This window comes from Lepidochelys olivacea (assembly GCF_965140295.1).
Source record: "Lepidochelys olivacea isolate rLepOli2 genome assembly, chromosome: 25".
Classification (NCBI taxonomy): domain Eukaryota; kingdom Metazoa; phylum Chordata; order Testudines; family Cheloniidae; genus Lepidochelys; species Lepidochelys olivacea.
Genome location: NC_140435.1, coordinates 9,946,017 through 9,966,184, shown reverse-complemented (window position 1 = coordinate 9,966,184; position 20,168 = coordinate 9,946,017). Strand labels below are relative to the sequence as shown.

The window sequence follows — 20,168 nt, the reverse complement described above, 5'->3', positions numbered from 1 at the left end:
AGAAGATTAGGGTTGGAAGGGACCTCAGGAGGTCATCTAATTCAACCCCCTGCTCAAAGCAGGACATCCCCAACTAAATCATTCTAGCCAGGGCTTTGTCAAGCCGGGTCTTAAAAACCTCTAAGGATACAGATTCCTCCGCCTCCCTAGGGAACCCATTCCAGTGCTTCACCACCCTCCTAGTGAAATAGTGTTTCCTAATATCCAACCTAGCCCTCCCCCACTGCAACTTGAGACCATTATTCCTCGTTCTGTCATCTACCACCACTGAGAAGAGCCGAGCTCCATCCTCTTTGGAACTCCCCTTCAGGTAGTTGAAGGATGCTATCAAATCCCCCCTCACTCTTCTCTTCTGCGGACTAAATAAGCCCACTTCCCTCAGCCTCTCCTTGTAAGTCATGTGCCCCAGCCTCCCAATCATTTTTGTTGCCCTCTGCTGGACTCTCTCCAATTTGTCCACATCCCTTCTACAGTGGGGGGCCCAAAACTGGACGCAATACTCCAGGTGTGGCCTCACCAGTGCCAAATAGAGGGGTTATAATCACTTCTCTCGATCTGCTGGCAATGCTTCTATTAACACAGCCCAACATGCCGTTGTCCTCCTTGGCAACCAGGGCACACAGCTGACTCATATCCAGCTTCTGTTATTGTTCGATGTGGATCCCTAGGCCTTATTCGCTGCATGCTATTGATCCAGTCTCAGTCTCTCCTGCACCCACTGGCTCCCAGTCTCCCTCACCCAAACACCCAGTTTCAGTTTCCCTCTCCCCCCACCCTCCCACCATCCTCTGGCCTCAGTCTTCCCCTAAACACCTCCAAGCTCCTTGTCCCAATCTAAGGCCCCAACCCCAACTCCAGCTCTTGTCCCCGTCTGTATTTGAGTCAGGTGGCTTCCTTTTCCCCAGTGCCTGGGCTCAGCCGGGGGAGGGGGTCATTGAGACCAGAGTTGAGACTGGTTCCCAGCTCTCAATTCCAATGCCCGAACCAAGACCTGGCCCAGCCTGGAGCAGCCCAGTGCTGCAGTTACAGGGCAAGTCCTGTTCAGTGTGGACGGAAGCTTCAGGGCATTTAACACCAAAGCTCCCTGCGTTACCTAGGGAGGTGGTAGAATCTCCTTCCTTAGAGGTTTTTAAGGTCAGGCTTGACAAAGCCCTGGCTGGGATGATTTAACTGGGAATTGGTCCTGCTTCAAGCAGGAGGTTGGACTAGATGACCTTCTGGGGTCCCTTCCAACCCTGATATTCTATGATTCTATGAAAGTCTCCACCGAGCATGTGCAAACTGGAATTTTTCAAAGGCTTAAAACTTGGCCAAATTTGGGTGGATTTTCATGGGGGCAGCAAAAGCCACATCCCTGACACAAAGGCCACCCGCCTGCCAAACTTCAAGTCCCTGCTACAAAGCGTGGGGTTGCTAAAGCTTCTCAAAGAAAAACGGTCACCAGAATTTTTTTACGTGAGCAAAGCAATACATTCTGTACTGCGCCCATTCTCGGAAAAGGCTGAACTGCGTTGGCTGAAATGTAAAGTTACAAGAAACTGGGTCTTATAATAAAAAGTGTCAGGGAACCTTAATTATAGCCAGGTGCTGCCAGCCCTGCCTATAACTATCATAACTTCATGTAATCCCTGCTGATACTGAAGGGACTCTTCATCCTCGTGTAGTGACTATGGCATGTGTACAGAGTTAGTCCCTGTACGGGCACTTGGAACAATGTCCCTAGTCGAGTCATCTGCCTGGATTGAACTCATGACCTCTGGATCTAAAATCTCTTTGAGCTAAAGAACCAATCCCATTAGTTTACAGGCAGTAGCTGACTCGTGATCTTTTATTTGGGGCCTAACCATTAGAAGGGGACAGACGTACAGTGCGATAGCCTGGTTTACATTTGGTTTCCAGAGTCAGCATTCCTGGCCTCTCTGAAACCAGCTCGGCAACGCCAGGTTCTCATGGACGGGAGAGAAATTTGGCTCTATCAGCGGGATTATCTGGCATACACAGAAGTGAATATCACAGCGTTGGGGAGGATTTGAGGGTTTGTCTGTCGACATCGATACCTAAAACGCCGCAGGCCGCGTCCATGTGCGAGTGCTGGAGAGACGATCGCTTGTACACAACATGGGGGCTTCCCTCGCCTTCACTCTCTGTGCTCACGTTGGCTCCCAGGCTGAGAGGCTCAATGAAATACTCTTCCTCGTCGGCAACGATCACCCCGTGCTGTAAAAGGCGAGAGGAAGAGGGAGGGGGAAGTGAAAGGGAAGCAGGGTGCTGTCTCCCATCTGCAAAACTCCACCCTCCAGGGGACAAAGAGGGAGGCATCAGCTGCTGTGGATGAAATCAGAACAGAACTGAACCTTCACACAGAGTTTAAACCACAAACTCCCTGAGTGTCACCACAAACTCAGAGTCAACCCCACAGCTGCCCCAATGTTAGACTTAATGCCCTGAACCATCACCTAAACTCAGCCCAACTCCCGCAAACAGCCCAAACCATCCTCCAAACTTAGCCCCATTCCCCCGAACAGCTGCTCCAATGCCCCGAACCATCCTCCAAACTCAGCCCCACTCCCCCAAACAGCTGCCCCAACACCCTGAACTATCCTCCAAATTCAGCCCCACTCTGCAAACAGCCGCCCCAACATTAGACCCAATACCCTGAAACATCATCTAAACTCAGCCCCACTCTCCTTTTTAAAGGTACTTAGATGACTAGAGACTTAAATGTTTCTGAAAATATCACTAGGCACCTAAATACCTTTGAAAATTGAGCGTAAAGTCACCCAGCAATCCAGTAGCAGAGATGGGAATAGAACCCAGGTCTCAAAAGTCCCAGGCCGGGGGGTCTACCCACTAGGCCACACAGCCTCCTCATTATGTTTCTTCCTTCACACTAGGTGATTGGCCAGCTAAGGCTTGGTCAACACTGAACATTTAGGTCAACTTAGCTACGTTGATCACAGGTATGAAAAATCCACACCCTGAGCAACAGAGCTATGCTGACCTCACCCTCAGTGTAAACGCAGCTAGGTCAATGAAAGAATATTTCCCCCGACCTAGGTACCGTTGCTCGTGGACGTGGTGTCCCTACCCCCACCAACAAACCCCTTTGGTTGGTCTAGGCTGTATCTACACTTTGGGGTTATGCCGGCACAGCTAAGGTGCTGTAGCAATGCTAACAGAGTGCTGTAGTGTAAACGTGGCCCAAGTCCGATGGCATTGCTTCTGGTCCCTGATTAACTGACTGACTTCCACGTCTGATTCCCCCCCGCCCCTTGACTGAACATATCTCAGCTTTGGGTGCACAATTCGCTTTCTGCAAACAGGTGTGCAAGCAAAACTCTGCCCTTGTGAAAAGCAGTCAAGAGAGGGTGGGGACCAATCGACGTGCAATTCAGAACCAGCAGTATGCCTGCGAATACTTTTCCCGAGAGCCTGCCCGGCTCGGCTCGTTAGGCCAGACTAATGGTCTCGGTGACCTAAAAGGATTTTTGCCAGCCTAAATTCAATGATCAGTTCAGCTCTGCATGGTATGGGGGAAGCCTATCTATCTTACGTGCTTATTTGGTCACCCTTATGCTTGTACACAAGCACCTCACAATTGATAATGTCTTTATCCTCACCCCACCCCTGTAAGGTACGAAGTGCTGCTAACCCCATTTCACAATCGGTGAACGGAGGCAGAAAGAGCCTAAGGGCTTTGTCTACACAAACCTTTAGGTCCCAGCAAGTCAGGGTGTGAATCTGCCCTGCAGTCGCCTGCCGCGGACCAGTTGTCTGTGTGGACCCTGCTGGTGCACATTAATACGCTTTGAGCCTTTTTGAAACAGGAGTAGATCAAAGTGCATTAAAGAACTGTTCAGATGGGTCCAGACAGTCCGTCTGTGGGAGATTCACGGCCTGGCTTGCCACAGACTAATTGCGCAGGTAGACAAATCCCAAGCGACTTCTCCAAAGTCACGCAGGAGATTGGTGGTGGAGCAGTGAATTGAACCTGAGTCTCCCCAGCTAATCCCCTAACCACTGGGTGATCCTTCCTCTCGGTGCTAATGATTAGAGCACAGCCCTGGGAATAGCAACATTTGGGTTCCCTTCCAAGCTCTCCCACTGCTTGTTCTCTGGCAAGTCACTTCACCCCTCTGACCCCAAGCTTCTCGTTCTGTGGAGTGAGACTGGAGATCAACAAAGCCCCCTGAGATCCTTGCATGGAAGGTGCTATGTAAGTAAAAGAATGATTGCTGGGAAAGTTGGGGTGAGCATTCTTTGGGGGGGGTCTAGGCTGCCTCCTTAATAGGGCTCTCTGTCTCCTTCTCCCCCCCCCCAACTAGGAAAGCTGAATCAGGGCAGTGTGTGCGCCGCGAAGTCCCCATCTCCACCGAGTGCTGGGGGATTTCCTTCTGCACCAAGCTCTGTTGCTCTTGGCCCGGCTCCACCTTTTCATACACAAGCGAGGTAGTGTGAGGTTAGCCTGGCGAGGATTCCAACAGAAAGCCAAGCGTCGGCCGGCAAAGCCAGCTGGCTGCTGGCTTTGTGGGACAGGGGGAAGGAGGTCACCGCCGGCTTATGGTGGAACAGCGGGAAGGGAGAGCACAGAACGGCCTGGAAATTGTGTGCTGCTAGAAAAGGACCCTACCGATCTGCCCAAGACATCATCTCTGGGGCCGATGCAGAGTTTCTAGCGTGCAGGGGATGCCACCACCTCTCCTGCCCATGCGTGTGTGAAGCTCTGTCCTTTCTGGGGTCCAAAAGCTGCTCTGCAATGGGCCAGGCTGGGTGGCTTGGGTTGCTGACATGACCTCTGGTGGCTGAAAGGGGGCGGAACGGAGTCCTTTGAGATGTAGCTGCGGTTTGTGGGGGAGATGAGCTGAAATATCCTGTCTGTGATTTGCTCAAGTCACCTGCAGAGCAGGGATGGGCTCTGAACAGGTCTATCCCATTCGCTGATCGCCAGGCTTGGGGGGGTTTGAGGGCTGAGCCGGCAAACACTTACACGAGATATTGTTAACGACACTTGCCTCCTTTGTGAAGTGCTTTGAGATCTGCAGATGCAAAGTGCTATATAAGAGCTCGGGATTATTATATAAGCTTCATGAGTAAAGTTTAGCACACCTATGTTTGGAGGACTGGGCCTTGATTTGTCATTCTTAGGAGTTTTGTCTCGCGAGGGATCCAAGCCACAAATTTCAGGTCTGGATTAGGCTCTGGATCCAAACTTTCCCAAAATACAGGGAAGTTTGGAGTTGGGGGCTGAGTTTCTCAGATGCCACAGCACTAAGGGGTTCAAACACTAGGGGGATGGGCTGCCTTACAAAAATGAGAAAGACAGACAGGCTCAGTCTAGACACAGGGGCCAGTAGTGAAAAATCAGATAATGATCTTGACTATGCCAGAAGTGGGGGGAAATTCACCAGAGCAGAGGTCTTGGGTCTAACTCGGATGGAGAGAGAATGATGTTTTTACTTCCAAGGTCTTTTCCTCCCAGCCCCTGAGTCTTAATGAAATTAAAAATGTTGCAATCAGGAAATTATCCCCACCTCCAACATCAACAGATAAAAAGGGCCAGATTCTACTCTTACTTCCCTTGGTGTAAAAACCAGAGTTAATTCCAACAAAGTCAGCAGAATCACTCTGATTCACCCCAATGCGAGAGCAGAATTTGACCCCAAGTATTACTCATTCCAAATGCAAAGGCCTGAAAAATTCAAGATTCAGAAAGAAAATCAAACTGTTGCACAATAATTAACTCCATATTCCTTGACTGTCAGTTGGAACTGACAGCAAAGGAGGGCCCCCACAGCCTGTCTTAAGTATTTACACAGCTCCAATTACTAGCGTACTTATTAATTATTATTATTTGTACTGCAGTAGCACTTAAGAGACTCAGTCATGGACCACTCTCCACTATTCTAGGTGCTACACAAACACAGAACAAAAAGACAGTCCCTGCCCCAAACACCTTACAATCTACAGTATTTATTGGTCTACAGGGATAGCATGTTGCATCATAGGGTTTTATCGGTCCCTATCTCTACTGCAAGATTATAAACCATGGAATTCTTTTGGGCAGAGGCAAGAATGGATGCTGCTTTTTACTCCGTGTTTGTACAGCCCCCAGCACACCGGGGTCCTGATTTGGATCGGAGGCCTGTAGGCCCTACTGCAGTACAACACATAATAGTAATAACTGACCAATTAAATCAAACTCTTTCTCAAACCCGTTAAGAATTAGAGTTAAGGAGGAACTGAAACGTTTTTTAACCCTGTCAAAAGCTCAGAATTCCACATGCTATGCCTCCCCATGAATATTAATGTTAATACCTACCCGGTCTCCAGTCCTTTTCACTCGTAGCTCCCGAAGCACTTCACAAAGGAGGGTAAGCAGCATTAGCCCCTTTTTACAGATGGAGAAATTGAGGCACAGGGAAGCAAAGTGACCTACCCAAGGCCAGCAGCCATTCAACAGCAGAGGAGGGAGTAGAATGCATCCTGATTTGCAGGCCAACTTTCCTAACTAGCAGACTACGCTGCTCCTTGTCCCTAGCAGCGACAGGGGGAATGATGTCTTGTGAACTCAGGTCACGGGAGGCAAAGGAAGGAAAGTGTGATTTTCAACTCTTTCCTTCTGAGCTGAGGTTATTTGTGGTGCTCCCAGGCACCTGGGTCTCGGGGATCCCAAACAGCCAGTGGATTGAAATATTGCTTTGTGTAATGCAAGGTTTTCAGGTCCCCTTTAGGGCCCAGGCAGAGAGAGCTGCTGGGGCTGCTTTCTGTCACCTCCAGCTGTTTTTCGTTGCAGGCTTGTTGGCGGCCTTCCTTGCTGGCAGCGAAGAGCCTGTGCATGTTTTGGAAGCCTGACCATTCTGCCCTTCGCTTCCGACAACTTAAGCCTCGGTAACTTTGATTCTGTTCAAAATGAAGCGTAGCAAAGAGCACATTGCTTGAGGGAGCTCTCAGTCCTGGGATGTGTGCGCCTTTGTGGGTAGCAATGGATACAATAGATAGATGTGTTCAGCTCTGCGTGTGTGTTCAGATCATTGTGAGTGTGGTGTAGATGTCTCAGTGTGTGTTTAGATAGCAGGGTACAGGGTGTGTGTACACACAGGTAGCTAGCAATTTGCGTCAATGTGTAGCTATGTCATTATCAGTGGGCCAACTCAGAAGTGACATAAAGTGTGAGTTATACACCATTAAGTGGGCGTGAGCTGGTGTAACTTACATGCTGAGGGAGTGGTGGGTACGACAGGGGAGGAGTAGCGGGAAATTCAGAGAGCAAGGGATGGCCTGATTTAGGTTACCCCTTCTCACCCTCTCTCGTCATGTCAGTTTGGGGGTGACTGGGGGGTGAGGGTGCTGGGGCGGTTGGGAGTGACAGCTGGACAGTTCTGTTCAGTGAGGAGAGACAGCAGAGTGGGAAAGGGGAGAAGCTCTTGGGCTCTGTTCTGGCATCTAGGATCCTGTTTCCTCTGCCAAGCAGTCCTAGCTGCCTGCCCTCTGAGGGCCCAGGGGAGGACGCACTACGGCCGAGGGGGTGATGTGGGGTGTTCGGTGCCTGATGGGGTCAGCTCCCCGGAAGGCTGCCCTGTGGGGTGGCTGGGTGCAGCTGGGATGTTGCCAGACTCCCCCCACCAAAGCAGCTAGACTCCCTTCCCCCATCCCCCACACTGATGTCCATAAGCTCGTCAGGACAGCGGGTAATGCGGAGATTTCTGTGCTTGGAGAGGGTTTATTTCCTGCCCTGTCGCACCCTCCCAAGGAGGGGCTGGGCGTTAGCCTGTCATCGGGATCTCTCCATCCCCCGTCCCTTTCCCTGGGACATGCTGGGCTTGGTCAAAGTACTGTCTGGCCATCAGGTGTCCTGAGATGCGTGGGCCACTGTGGGAAAGGCATTGACACCAGATCCCTTATGAGCCAGCAGTGCCCAACGCACCCACCAGCTCACCCAATGAGTCCTAGTAAATCCACTAAGACATCACTGGAACTCTTGCCCCCAGACACCTGGAGAGCCCGCTCTGATGCAGCAATCAGGGGAGGGGTGGGGGGAAGGATCCAGGTGCATCCTGGTGGCGGGGGCAGGGTGGAAACATGGTAAAAGGATCTTTGACATAACGAGCCAGATTCTCATTACACTAGGGCCCTTTCAATGGCAACGTAAAGCTGCATTAAAGGCGGTATAAATTCATGCCCATGTTAATGCCCTTTTACACTGCCCGAGGGGCCTTGGCATAAAGGAGAATCAGGCCCACAGAATCGATTCCTGTGTATGTTTACCCCACTAAAGGCATGTTTGCTCCATCCCTCTCTCTGGGGGCAACAGGGTATCATACTTGGCAAGCTATTCTCTGGAGGCAGCACCAAACCCCATGTGTGGGGAAACCCTAGAGAAACCAGAAGCAGAAGGTGACAAAGTAAATGTTAACGTGACCAGTGAAATGCTGGACGCAGCCCTCATCCACGCAGGAGGCACTGGGGATACTGGGACCGTCTCACAGCCCAATATATCCTCTCTGTGACTCCGCTCAGACTACACACTGCATCCCCGCCCGGCAACGTTAATGTCACAATGTGACAGCACTACCTTGCCTCTCATTAAGGCATCGTCAGGGCAGAGCGATGCAAGGTTGGCAATCCAGCTGTCTGGCATCACTAGGCAGTTCTTTTTTTCCAGCAGTTAAAACACAACTGGGTGGCAATCCCTAAGGACAATTTATTAACTACACAGGTCTGGATAAGCATCTGAGTGCTTATCTCTGAGCATCCTGCAACCTCCTGGAATTCACGGCTCTCTAGTATATGCAGAACGCGGCGAAGAGACAAAGGAGCACAGGGCTGAGGTCTCTTACAGCTCAAGTAACCAAAGTGTGGTCTAAATGTCTCCCTATCCCATGCCAATTGATGTGAATGGAAACTGACTGACTTCCAGGGGAATTCTCCTAGTTTTTGGTCACCCTCAGCTTTAAGAGAGAGATATGGCCAATGGAGACCCATCTCAGCTCCTCCCGCTTGGCCAAGCATATCACAACGGAGCACTGCATGCTGGGACCAGTAACCTTAGTAGGTTGCACTTCTGTAATGAAGATCAGGGAAGCTGCAATCTGCTCCATTTTATGGGCAGTCTTAATTATTGATACCGCCCTTGGCTGGGCAAACTGGGAGGGCCTGTCTTACGATTCCCTTGGAAGCTCACCAGTCCGTTGCAGTTGCTGATGGCGACTTTGGAGTTCAGGTACTGATCTTGCAAGTGGCCTGCGTAGTGGCAGTCCTCGTGGAAGTCGTGCTGCCAGTCCACCCCGTCCCGCTTCCAGTACTCCACAGTGAAGTGCTCGGACAGCAGGTTGGAGTGCAGGGTCAGGTTGAGGAGGAACTGGGTGCGGTGGGCGGAGACTTTGTAGAAGACCCGCCGCTCAGCGGCCTCGTAGGACAGGGAGCCCAGGCTGCGCCGGGAACGCCGCTTCAGCTGGCTTCTCATGTCGAAGGTGAGGAAGTCCCCGTTTTGGTCCACTTGGATGGGGAAAGCGATTTCATAGTGATCGAGGCTGGAGAGGAACTCCTCTGGAGGGCAAAGCAAACACAGTGACAGTCACGTTCTGGAGAGACAGGGAGGCCAGGAGACCCAGGGGCATAGTAAAAGCTAATGCAGCTCTCAGCTGCAGGGGCATGTCAGAAGTAGGGAGAGGACCATCCTTCTCTATGGAGGTCTGGCAAGATTGCAGCTAGGGAAATGCACTCAGTGCTGCACATCTCAATAGCAAGGATGGCCCAGTGGAGGCAGGAAGGATGGTTGAGCGGTTAGGGCACAAGCCTGAGACAGAGGATCCCCTGCTCTGCCACAGACTCCGGTGAGACCTTGGGCAAGTCACTTAGGGCTAGTCTACACGAGAATCGCTACAGCGGCGCAGCTGCATGGGCGGCTCTCTCCCGTCGGCATCACGACTCCACCTCCCCGAGCAACGGTAGCTCTGTCAGCGGGAGAGCGTCTCCTGCCAACATAGCACTGTCCACACCAGCGCTTCGGTCAGAGTAACTTACGTCGCTCGGGGGGAGCGGGGGGGGAGGGGTGGCTTTTCCACACCCCTGAGCGACTTAACTTAGACCAAAGTCAGCGCTAGAATGTACAAGTCACTTAATCTCTCTGTGCCTCAGTTTCTCATCTCTAAAATGGGGACAATTCCCTACATCAGAGGGGCACTGTGAGGATAAATATGTTGCAAATTGCCCAGTGTTCAGACACCACAGGAATGGGAGCCAGGTAAGCTGGAAAGCTGAAGGCAGAACGGGAGGATTGATTGGCAAGGAGGGCTAAAAAGCACTAACTAGGCAGAGCTAATCCAGACGGTGACCACGAAGCTGGAAGAAGGTGACATCTACCTACAAGCTCCTGAAAGGTGTAAATAGCAGAGGGGGAGCAACAAACCTTAGGAACAAGAGGCTAAAACCGAGCAAAGGAAACTGGGCCAATTTTCCTTATAGTTCAGTTGTATTAGTTTGCAGATCAATCTCCCCAGGGCAAGGATGGAAGCCTGATTGCTTGCGTTATTTAAACTAGACTGAACAACAGCCCGCTGTGAGGAACCACCTATGCTCTGGCCAGAGGATGGACTGAATGACCATAAAGGGCTTTTCCCATCTATCTTCTAGGATAGATTCAGAGGGGCATTTGAGTGTGCTGTACTTGGAGAAAGCCACATTCTCTTTTGGCAAATTACAGCTATTTAGTTCTGAAGTTCTTAGATCGGGGGTTCATACCCTGGGGCTCTGGGCTTGCAAAGAGGTGTCAAGGGATCGCGATCACCCTGCTGCCTTTCCCATATTGCTGTATGGGCCAGGGGTAGGCAGAGGATGTCCCCCCTGGAAGACAACTCATCCAGACATTTGCCTTATTTTACAACAGTGCTACATAAAAAGCACTAGCGAAGTCCGTACAAACCAAAATTTCATACAGGCAATAACTTCTTTATACTGCTCTATATACTACAATGGAAGTACAGTATTTATATTCCAATTGGTTCATTTTATAATTATATGGTAAAAATGTGAAAGTGAGCATTTTTTTTTCGGGAATAGCCTGCTGTGACACTTATGGGTTTTTATGCCTGATTTTGGAAGCAAGTCGTTTTTAAGTGAGGTGTAACTCGGGGGTACACAAGACAAATCAGACTCCTGAAAGGGGGACAATAGTCTGGAAAGGTTGAGAGCTGCTGTTCTAACCCTTCAGCATAGCCAGCGATTCTGATAAGCGACTGGGCATTTTTACAGGTTTCAGAGTAGCAGCCGTGTTAGTCTGTATACGCAAAAAGAAAAGGAGGACTTGTGGCACCTTAGAGACTAATCAATTTATTTGAGCATGAGCTTTCGTGAGTGAGCTGTAGCTCATGAAAGCTTACGTGCATTTCTGTTAGCAACTCAGCTAAAAGCAGTCTTAGGTTCCTTCAGAACTTTGGGATGTCCCATCTGGTCCTGATGACTCATTGCTGTTCTTATTCTTATTCTTATCATTTATATGACGGTAGCACCAAGAGAGATCTGGACCCCGTTGTGGTAGGCATGATTCAAAACCATGCTCAGAGGGTCCCTGCCTTGAAAATCTTACAATCAAAATAAGAGAGACAAAGGGAAGGGAAACCAGAGTTCAAGATCACACAACAGGCTAGTGGCACAATCAAGAATAGAACCTGCCCCAGCCAGTACTCTACCCACTAGGCACTTCTGCCACTTCAGCCACTTGTTGCACTTTAACATATCAACTTCTTCTATCACCTCCTCCTATGACACTTCAGTCTCTGAAACAGTCTAACACCACTTATCACATGTGATCTAACAAGGTCACAGTCCAGAACGTCTGACTGCACTTGCAGGGGAACACAACACCTTCCTCCATCAAAGAGATTGGCTCCAGATAACTTTTAGTGCCTTGGTTCCCAAACTTTTTCATACCACGACCCCCTCTGGGCTCACCTGTGTTAACCAGGCCCCAGGGTCTGAGACAGAGCCCTGCAACCCAACCGGGACTCTCTGGGACCAGACTACACGTGTTGGGTTCGGGTTGCATCTAGGTTAACCACCGGTCCCTTATTTTAAAATGTATTGAAATGTATCAAAATGGATAACGACGGATACCATTTTAAAGATGAAATTGAAGCATATGATAATTGCATGATGTACTCAAGGACAGTAGAAATGTACATTTCAGTGACAAATCCATGCTGTGCTACGGGAACTGGGGTTTCCCTAAAATGTCCCTAAAAATGAAATGTTGTCCCGGATTTTTCACATGGTTTCCCCTTATTTCCATCCAATGAATCACCCTAGTTGGGCCAGGTTGTCTTCTGACCCCCTTGGGCTTGGCTGAGGTCAGCTCCCTTGCTCCTGCTCATGGGGTTGGCACAGTGGTGGCTACAAGCCCCATCCCTGCTGGCTGCCACCACCTTGCTGTGCCAATCTCCACACGGCGCAGCCAGACAGTGCCGGACAGTTGGAGCAGGGCAAGCAGCTGCCCTTGCAATTCAGCACGCACATCCTGTGACCTCCTGATGCTCTTTCATGACCTCCTTCCCTCCCGGCAGTATGACCCACAGTTTGGAAAACACTGCTCAAGAGGAAAAGGAGTACTTGTGGCACCTTAGAGACTAACAAATCAAGAGAAACTTCTCGTGCAGCTAGCAAACCATCACAGGAATTGGCAGAGTGGTTCAGACCTGTGCTCTAGCGAGCCCAGTATCCAGTTTTGGGGTAACCTACCTGCAGGGCATGTCCTCCTAACCCCCAGTAGCTAGAGGCTGACTTATGCCCTGAAGCATGAGCTATTCATGGCCTGGATCAGGAGAAGTTCTACCTGATTGGACTCACCCACACATTTTGTTCAAGGGACTTGCTGTTCTGTTTGCATCCTTTTCCTTGCTGTTTTCTAAGCAACCAGGGAGAAGCCAGGCTGCCCTGGCGTGGCTGCATTTTGCCTGGCTCCACAATGCCCATCTTCAAAGCCATCATAAATTTGGACTCCAAATTACACTGTCGCCACATGCCAAGTTCTGGAACGTTTACTTTCCTTCTAATGCATTTTCCAGCGTGGGATCTTGACAGAGTGGTTTCTTCGGCTACGGCTAATGGAACAATCCTTCCCACTGGCTGGGTCTAGGGGTTACGTCCCGACCTTCCAAACCATAAATACCTCTGGCATCTATTCTTTGGCCTGACCAACCAGAAGCGATGGTTTTATTTTCACTCCTTCTGCCTCGGCTTCCCCCACATCAGACCACATCTTGTGCGATGCAGCCGGGCAAACAAGAAAAGCTATTTCCACTTAAGGAATGACTGCAAGCCTGGAGAAACTTGCTGCTACCGGAAACATTTTGTTTTTCTTTGTCCTCTCGAGCCTGCCACATGGGCAGAAGGAAGCCTGGTTAGGAGAACAGGGGACTGGGAGCCAGGAGCTGGGCTCTCTCTGTAGATAAATCTCTGTATTAAGCATCTTTGCATAACTTTCATTTGACTTTGTATTATGCCTCTTCAAATAACCTTGTATTAGGTCTATCCACGTGTGACCGCTGTTTTCACGAAAACTTTGTATTGAGCCTTGGTAAATGGGAACTTTGTATCAAATCCTTATATAGAAGCTTTGTATTGAGCCTTGGTATAATGTTATAGCCCCTAAGGATAGAATAAGATAGAAGAAAAATGTCTTTTTGCTCAGAAAAGAAAAGGAGGACTTGTGGCACCTTAGAGATGAACCAATTTATTTGAGCATAAGCTTTTGTGAGCTACAGCTCACTTCATCGGATGCATGCAGTGGAAAATACCTAAATGTTGCTAAAAGAGTAGAATAAGATCACCCCCCTTTTTAATCAGTGGCCCTGTTGAATGAATGAGGTGTGAATGAGCAAGGCGTGGAAGGCAAGCACCTCCAGATAGCTGCAACCCTTGGAGAGCGGATGGAAGACAGACTCAAGAACAATAAAACTTGTCAAATGGGCTCATTAAAGAAGATCAGACATATTGACGGCCTTGAGAGTTAGACACGAGCACCTTCTTTTGAAAAACACCCTCTCTGAAAGTAAATATGGCAGCATTAAGACAACACCCAGAGGGAGACGCCACAGATGACCAATTGACACAGACACAGATTTTGGATCTGGGATAGACTTGCGTGAGAGGGAAGCTGCTATAAATGTGAGGTGTCTTGCAGAGGACCCCGGGTCTCGTCTTGTCAACATCGGAGCATCGATCTGGATCGGCAGAAGCCCGGCTCCACACCTCCCCCATCAAACTCATCTGGCCAGTGAAATTAAGGGGAGAGACTAGTTGGTAACAACAAGACGGAGTGTGCTTGTGTGCGTGAGAGAGAGCATGAGTGTAATATATATCATATGCATATGATACAGTGTTGATTGATACATGGATTACCAATAAACTTATCCCCCCTGAAAAGACCCTGTGCAGTACTTTAAGTACAACATCTGCCACCCACTTGTTGTGTGAGGCTAATCACAGAACAGAGAGATGGCATTGTCCACTGGTTAGGGCACTAGCTTAGGCTGAGAGAGACCCAGGTTCAAGTCCCTGGTTCAACACATACACTCTGTGTGACTGTGGTCAAGTCACTTTGCCTTTCTGTGCCCCAGTTTCCTATTAATAAAATAGGGAGAACAGCATTGCTCTACCTAGCAGGGAGGTTGTGAGGATAAATACATTAAAGATTGTGAGGTGGTTAGATAGGGGGCTATGTATTCCTATTGCGTCTAGGAGCCCGTCAAAGACCAGCACCCCGCTGCGCTAACCGTTGTACGAACACAGAACAGATCCTGCCCCGAACAGCTTACAATCGAAGTACCGAAGACTGACAGACACAGAGAGGTTCTTTCTATCAGCCTGTAAAGTGGGGATAAAAATTACAGTCTGCCTGATAGGGGGTTATGAGGGTTTATTAATGTGTGGGAAGTGCTTTGAGATCCTCAGCTAGAAGAGGGGCAAAGTTACTATTATACCCCCGAGATTCAAGCAGCTAGAAAAGTGGGACTGGTAGGTGTCAGGAGAGGGACCTCCACCTGCCCCCCAGTTCCTGGGAGAGAACGGATTTCACGGGCTGGTCTGACATGCTGCAAGCTCACGCCCGGCAAGGCAATCCAAAGGCTCCCGTTGAACGAGGGCTGGAGAACACTGGGGGCTGGGAATCGGCCACAGAGACTCTCTGCTGTAGGCCACTGGTTGGAATCTAGCCCTGCTTAATAGCGATCAGATGTCTGGTGGTCTCTCTTAAAGGGGTATTGTCCATTCACAGGCTGCACGTCTGTTGGAAAGTGGTTTAGCAGCTCTAGATACATCTGCCCCTGGGACCTGCTCCTGTGCTTCTCCCTTCCCTGCAGCATTACAGGGGCTCCCCCTCTCTTCCTACCCCGCTCCATTACAGGGGTTCCCCCGCTCCTCCTGCCCCGCTCCATTACAGGGGCTCCCCCTGGCCTGCTTCACAGTAGGGGCTCCCCTATCCAGCTCTGCCCTGCTGCATTACAGGGGCTCCCCTGCTCCCTCCTATCCTGGGGGACAACGGAGGCTTCCCCACCTATTGGCGTTATGGGGCCCCTCCACTTCCCTTGCCCAGCGTTACAGGAGAACTAGCCTGTTTGGCCCTTAGCCAGCCCTGTTCTTCCCAGGAAATCCAGTCCTGTTCTCTCTCCCCTTGCAGCCACTCATGCTGTATTAATAGGCCTTGGCAGACATACGTAGCATTGTGCCCACCTGTACCAAAGAGGTTTGCACAGGTGATAAGACGCCCGCTGTTTCCAGCAAGCTCTCTAGCAGCGAGCACATTACTAGAGGGAGTCCATACTAAGCCCCGGGGGAACAGAACCCGGTAGGATGTTCAGGCTGGAGGGCAGGAACACGCTCAGCCCCCATTCGAGGTCTCCCCTCCCACCTAGAGAGGGAAGATGGATCTGCAAGGGCGTGCGAGGGGGTCCAGGTAGGGGGGCAGAGATAGACAGAGAGGAAGCAGCAGACACAGAGTAGGAGTGTGGGGAGGAAGGGAGACAGTGAGGAGGAGCTGGAAAGAGGTGAAGGGGGACTGGGAAAGAGGGAGCCAAGGCGGCCCAAGGAGGGGAAGAGAGTGAGCATGACCAGGGAAGGGGAGATGGGAAGGAGCTCCCTACCAAGTGGCGTCCTTCTTTCCAGATAGCCCAGGACCTTGTCTCAGTTCCTGCACCTCGTACCACCGCATGGTCACCGCTGGGATTATGGGATTAAAGGAAGCCACAGCCTCCTTGGCCTTGTTACCACAGCAGAGACGAGCCCCGGCAGCAGCCCACTGACACGTTTCATAATGGATCGGTGAGAAAAATGTGCTCTGGGACCCCACACCTTGAGTCAGCTTGGCAACACAGAATGGCAGTACTGGGTCAGACCAATGGTCCATCTAGCCCAGTATCCAGTCTTCTGACAGTGGCCAGTGCCAGGTGCTTCAGAGGGAACAAACAAAACAGCCTTTATCAAGTGATCCACCCCCAGTCATCCAGGCCCCGCACCCGTCAGTCAGAGGTTTAGGGCTACTCAGAGCATGGTTTTACATTCCTGCCCATCCTAGCTAATTGCCATTGATGGACCTATCCTCCAGGAATTTATCTAGTTCTTTTTTGAACCCAGTCATACTTTTGGCCTTCACAACATCTCCTGGCAAGGAGTTCCACAGGTTGACTGTGAGTTGCATGAAGAAATACTTTCTTTTGTTGTTTTAAACCAGCTGCCTATTAATTTAATTGGGTGACCCCATAGTCTTGTGTTATGAGAAGGAGTAAATAACACATCCTCATTCACTTTCTCCGCACCAGTCATGATGTTATAGACCTTGATCATCTCCCCTCTTAGTCGTCTCTTTTCTAAGATGAACAGTGCCAGTCTTTTTACTCTCTCCTCCTATGGAAGTGGGTCCATCCCCTTAACCAATTTTGTTGCCCTTCTTTGTGTCTTTTCCAATTCTAACATATCTTTTTTCAGACGGGGCAACCAGAGCTAGACACAATATTCAAGGTGTGGCCATACCATGGATTTATATAGAGGCATTAATGATATTTTCTGCCTTATTATAAATCCTTTTCCTAATGGTCTCTAACATTCTGTTAATTTTTTAGACTGCCGCTGCACATTGAGCAGATGTTCTCACAGATCTATCCACGCTCACTCCAAGATCTCTTTCTTGAGGGATAACAGCTAATTAGAGCCAATTGTTTTGTATGTGTAGTTGGGATTATATTTTCCAATGCGCACTACTTTGCATTTGTCAACATTAAATTTCATCTGCCAAATTTGTTGTCCCATCACCCAGCTTACGGAGAGCCCTTTGTAACTCTTTGCAATCAGCTTTGGACTTAACTCTCTTAAGTCGTTCTGTATCATTGTACATTTTGCCACCTCACTGTTCACCTCCTTTTCCAGATCATTTATGAATATAGTGAAAAGCAAGGGTCCCAGTACAAATCCTGGTGGGAGAGCACTATTTATCTCTTTCGAATGTGAAAATGGACCATTTGTTCCTACCCTTTCTTATCTTTTAGCCAGTTATTGATCCATGAGAGGTCCTTCCCTCTTATCCCATGACTGGTTACTTTGCTTAAGAGGCTTTGGCGTGGGACCTTGTCAAAGGCTTTCTGAAAGTCCAAGTACACCATATCCACTGGATGACCCTTGTACACATGCTTGTTGACTCTCTCTAAGAATTCTAATAGACTGGTGAGGCATAATTTCCCTTTACAAAAGTTGTGTTGACTCTTCCCCAACATATCGTGTTCATCTATGCATGTGATGTGTCTCAAGTCATCTCCCACTGCTTTCTATTTTCCTCTGCTCACACCAACACTGACTAAATCCTGCCATTTCTGTCTCTAGGGCATCCATTCCTCCATACTCCCACAGAACGGCTTTCACTGTTTCACACCCTGACTACTGCAGTCCCTGATCCTGGGCTTCCTGCTTCTCACCTCACTCCTCTCTAGTCTGTCCATAAATGATCTAATCCTGACTGTGTCTAGCTTCAACTTCTAGATATCAGATCTTTTTATACCTTTGTCTGCTAGAATGTTCATCATGTGTAGGTACTCAGACACTGGGATCAAGTCACCTTTAATCTTCTGTTTGAGAAGCTAAATAGATCAAGTTCCTTGAGGCTATCACTAAAAGGTATGTTTTCCAGGCCTTTAATCATTTTCGTGGCTCTTCTCTGAACCCTTCCCAATTCATCAACATTCTTCTTGAATTGTGGACACCAAAACTGCACACAGTATTCCAGTAGCAGTCACAGGGGTTACAAACACAGAAGTAATATAGTGCCTATTCCCGTCATATTCTGACTCCCTTTGACAGACATTGATCTACACCTCCACTGATGGGTTGGATTGCATCTGAACAGCTGGGCCCCCCAATCCACCTCTAGTTTGCAGAAGTGACAGGAACTGTCCGTGGTACCATAAATTGGTGGATGTCTATCCCATGAATATGGGCAGCAGCTTGGATTGCTCTAGACCAGGATCAGATCAGATCAGATTACTGCTCTGGCACCATGCCTAGTCCAGCAAAATCATACCAAAATAATGTTCCACAATTGAGAGTGCTGGCTAAATGCATTTACACGTGGGTCCCACCTATAATGAAAGGCAGTGTGCTTTCGTGACTGGAACACAGGGATATTATAGATTCCAAGGGCAGAAGAGACCAATCTGATCATCTAGTCTGACCTCGTGTGTAACACTGGCCAGATAACTGCTCAGAAATAATTTCTGCTTAAACTAGAGCACATCTTTTAGAAAAACACACAACCCTGAGCCAAGACATCCGGAGCTCTAATCCTACTCTGATACCAACTAACTGAGCAGCCTTGGGCACATCACACAGGCCAAAACTAGTGGGTGCTCCTGCAAATGTTGGTTTTTAATTGCCCTGTGCCTCAGTTTCCACATCTGCCAAATGGGGAGTGTCGGGGGATCCACTCACTGCGGATGGTGCCTCCTCCTGGTTGCTCTGGGGGTTAGCTCTTTCCTGGTCTGAGGCCCCCTTCTGCCACTCTCACCCTTGCTGTCTCTCTGGGGCCCCGCTCTCTCCGGGAGCTGCAGCCTCCTCTTCTTGACTTGACCCTCCAGCCAGCTCACTAGCCAGGTTTCCTTCTTACAGGGTACCAAAGTATCTCCTGACAAATGGGCTCAGGCAGTCTTCCCAGTCACTGCCCAGCTGGTGCCACTTCTTCAGCAGTTGGTACAGGAACCTGGGACCTCCCTCTCCTCCAGGTTCCAGCTCAGGTGGCTTCTCATCAGCAGCCAGGGTCTGCCCTACCGTATCTCTTGCTGCTTTTCCCACCTTTCTGAGTTTGCCAGCCCAAACTCCTCTCCTCCCAAGGAGTAACTGTGGACTACCCTCTATATTACCCAAAACACACGTCTCTTCACTCAGGGAGCGACTGCAGCCTACTTCCCAATCCCTGCAGACCCTTTCTGCTATCAGGTCCCTGGCTTTATAGAAGCCCCGCCTGTTCCCACATAGGAGAGCTTCCCCCAGTTAGGGCTTTCCTCTCAGCCTTAATTCTCCCAGCCTGCCACTTAATAGGTCCACCTGGCCCCCATTAACCCCTTCAGGGTGAGTGTGAGGTGGACACCCTCTCACAGGGAAGCTGCTACTTTGCCCCTTCCAAGGCTGCTGTGAGGATTATTTACTCCCTCTGTGGATAGCGCTGTGAAGCTAAATGCTAAGGATTACTATTCCTAGCAGGGAGCCTAGAATTCACAAGAGGGAGACAGCCTATCAAAATATTTTGATACCAAGAGGTGGTTTGGGTGGTCCCGTGGAGAGGGCACCGGGCTTGGGAATGAGGAGATAGAGTTCTGTTCCTGGCTCTGCTACTGACCTGGCTTGTGCTCTGCCCTGTAAAAGGAGAGAGGAAGGGGGGACACACCCACTGCCCCAAGCCTCAACCTCCTCCCACGCCGCTCTGACCACCGGGAATCCTGGCTGCCCATGACAAGTGCTCCAATGCAGCTGTGTGTTTTCAGTGCACAACTCTGGGGTATAGCAAACATTTGAGGCAGCTTAAAATAAACTGAATTGATGATCAAAATCAATAACCTCGGGGCTGTTGTCCTGACTGACTCTTCACGGACACATCAAATTCGCTCCAAATGCGCTGAATTTCCAGCGCCTCACACAAC

The 20,168-nt window shown here is 49.7% G+C and overlaps 1 protein-coding gene across 2 annotated transcripts in view; it reads right to left on the bottom strand.

Annotated features, from left to right (window-relative positions):
• ADAMTS10 (ADAM metallopeptidase with thrombospondin type 1 motif 10) overlaps nt 1-20,168 on the bottom strand; it is a 103,120-nt gene that overhangs the window by 61,534 nt on the left and 21,418 nt on the right. Inside the window, exons 3-4 of one of the 2 annotated variants that reach the window (XM_084614748.1) lie at nt 9,182-9,546; nt 2,058-2,217 (exon numbers count right to left, since the gene is read on the bottom strand). In XM_084614748.1, the coding sequence (XP_084470874.1) occupies nt 2,058-2,217; nt 9,182-9,546 (525 nt within the window). The remainder of the gene's footprint in view (nt 1-2,057; nt 2,218-9,181; nt 9,547-20,168) is intronic. The other variant, XM_084614749.1, reaches the window with a different exon arrangement.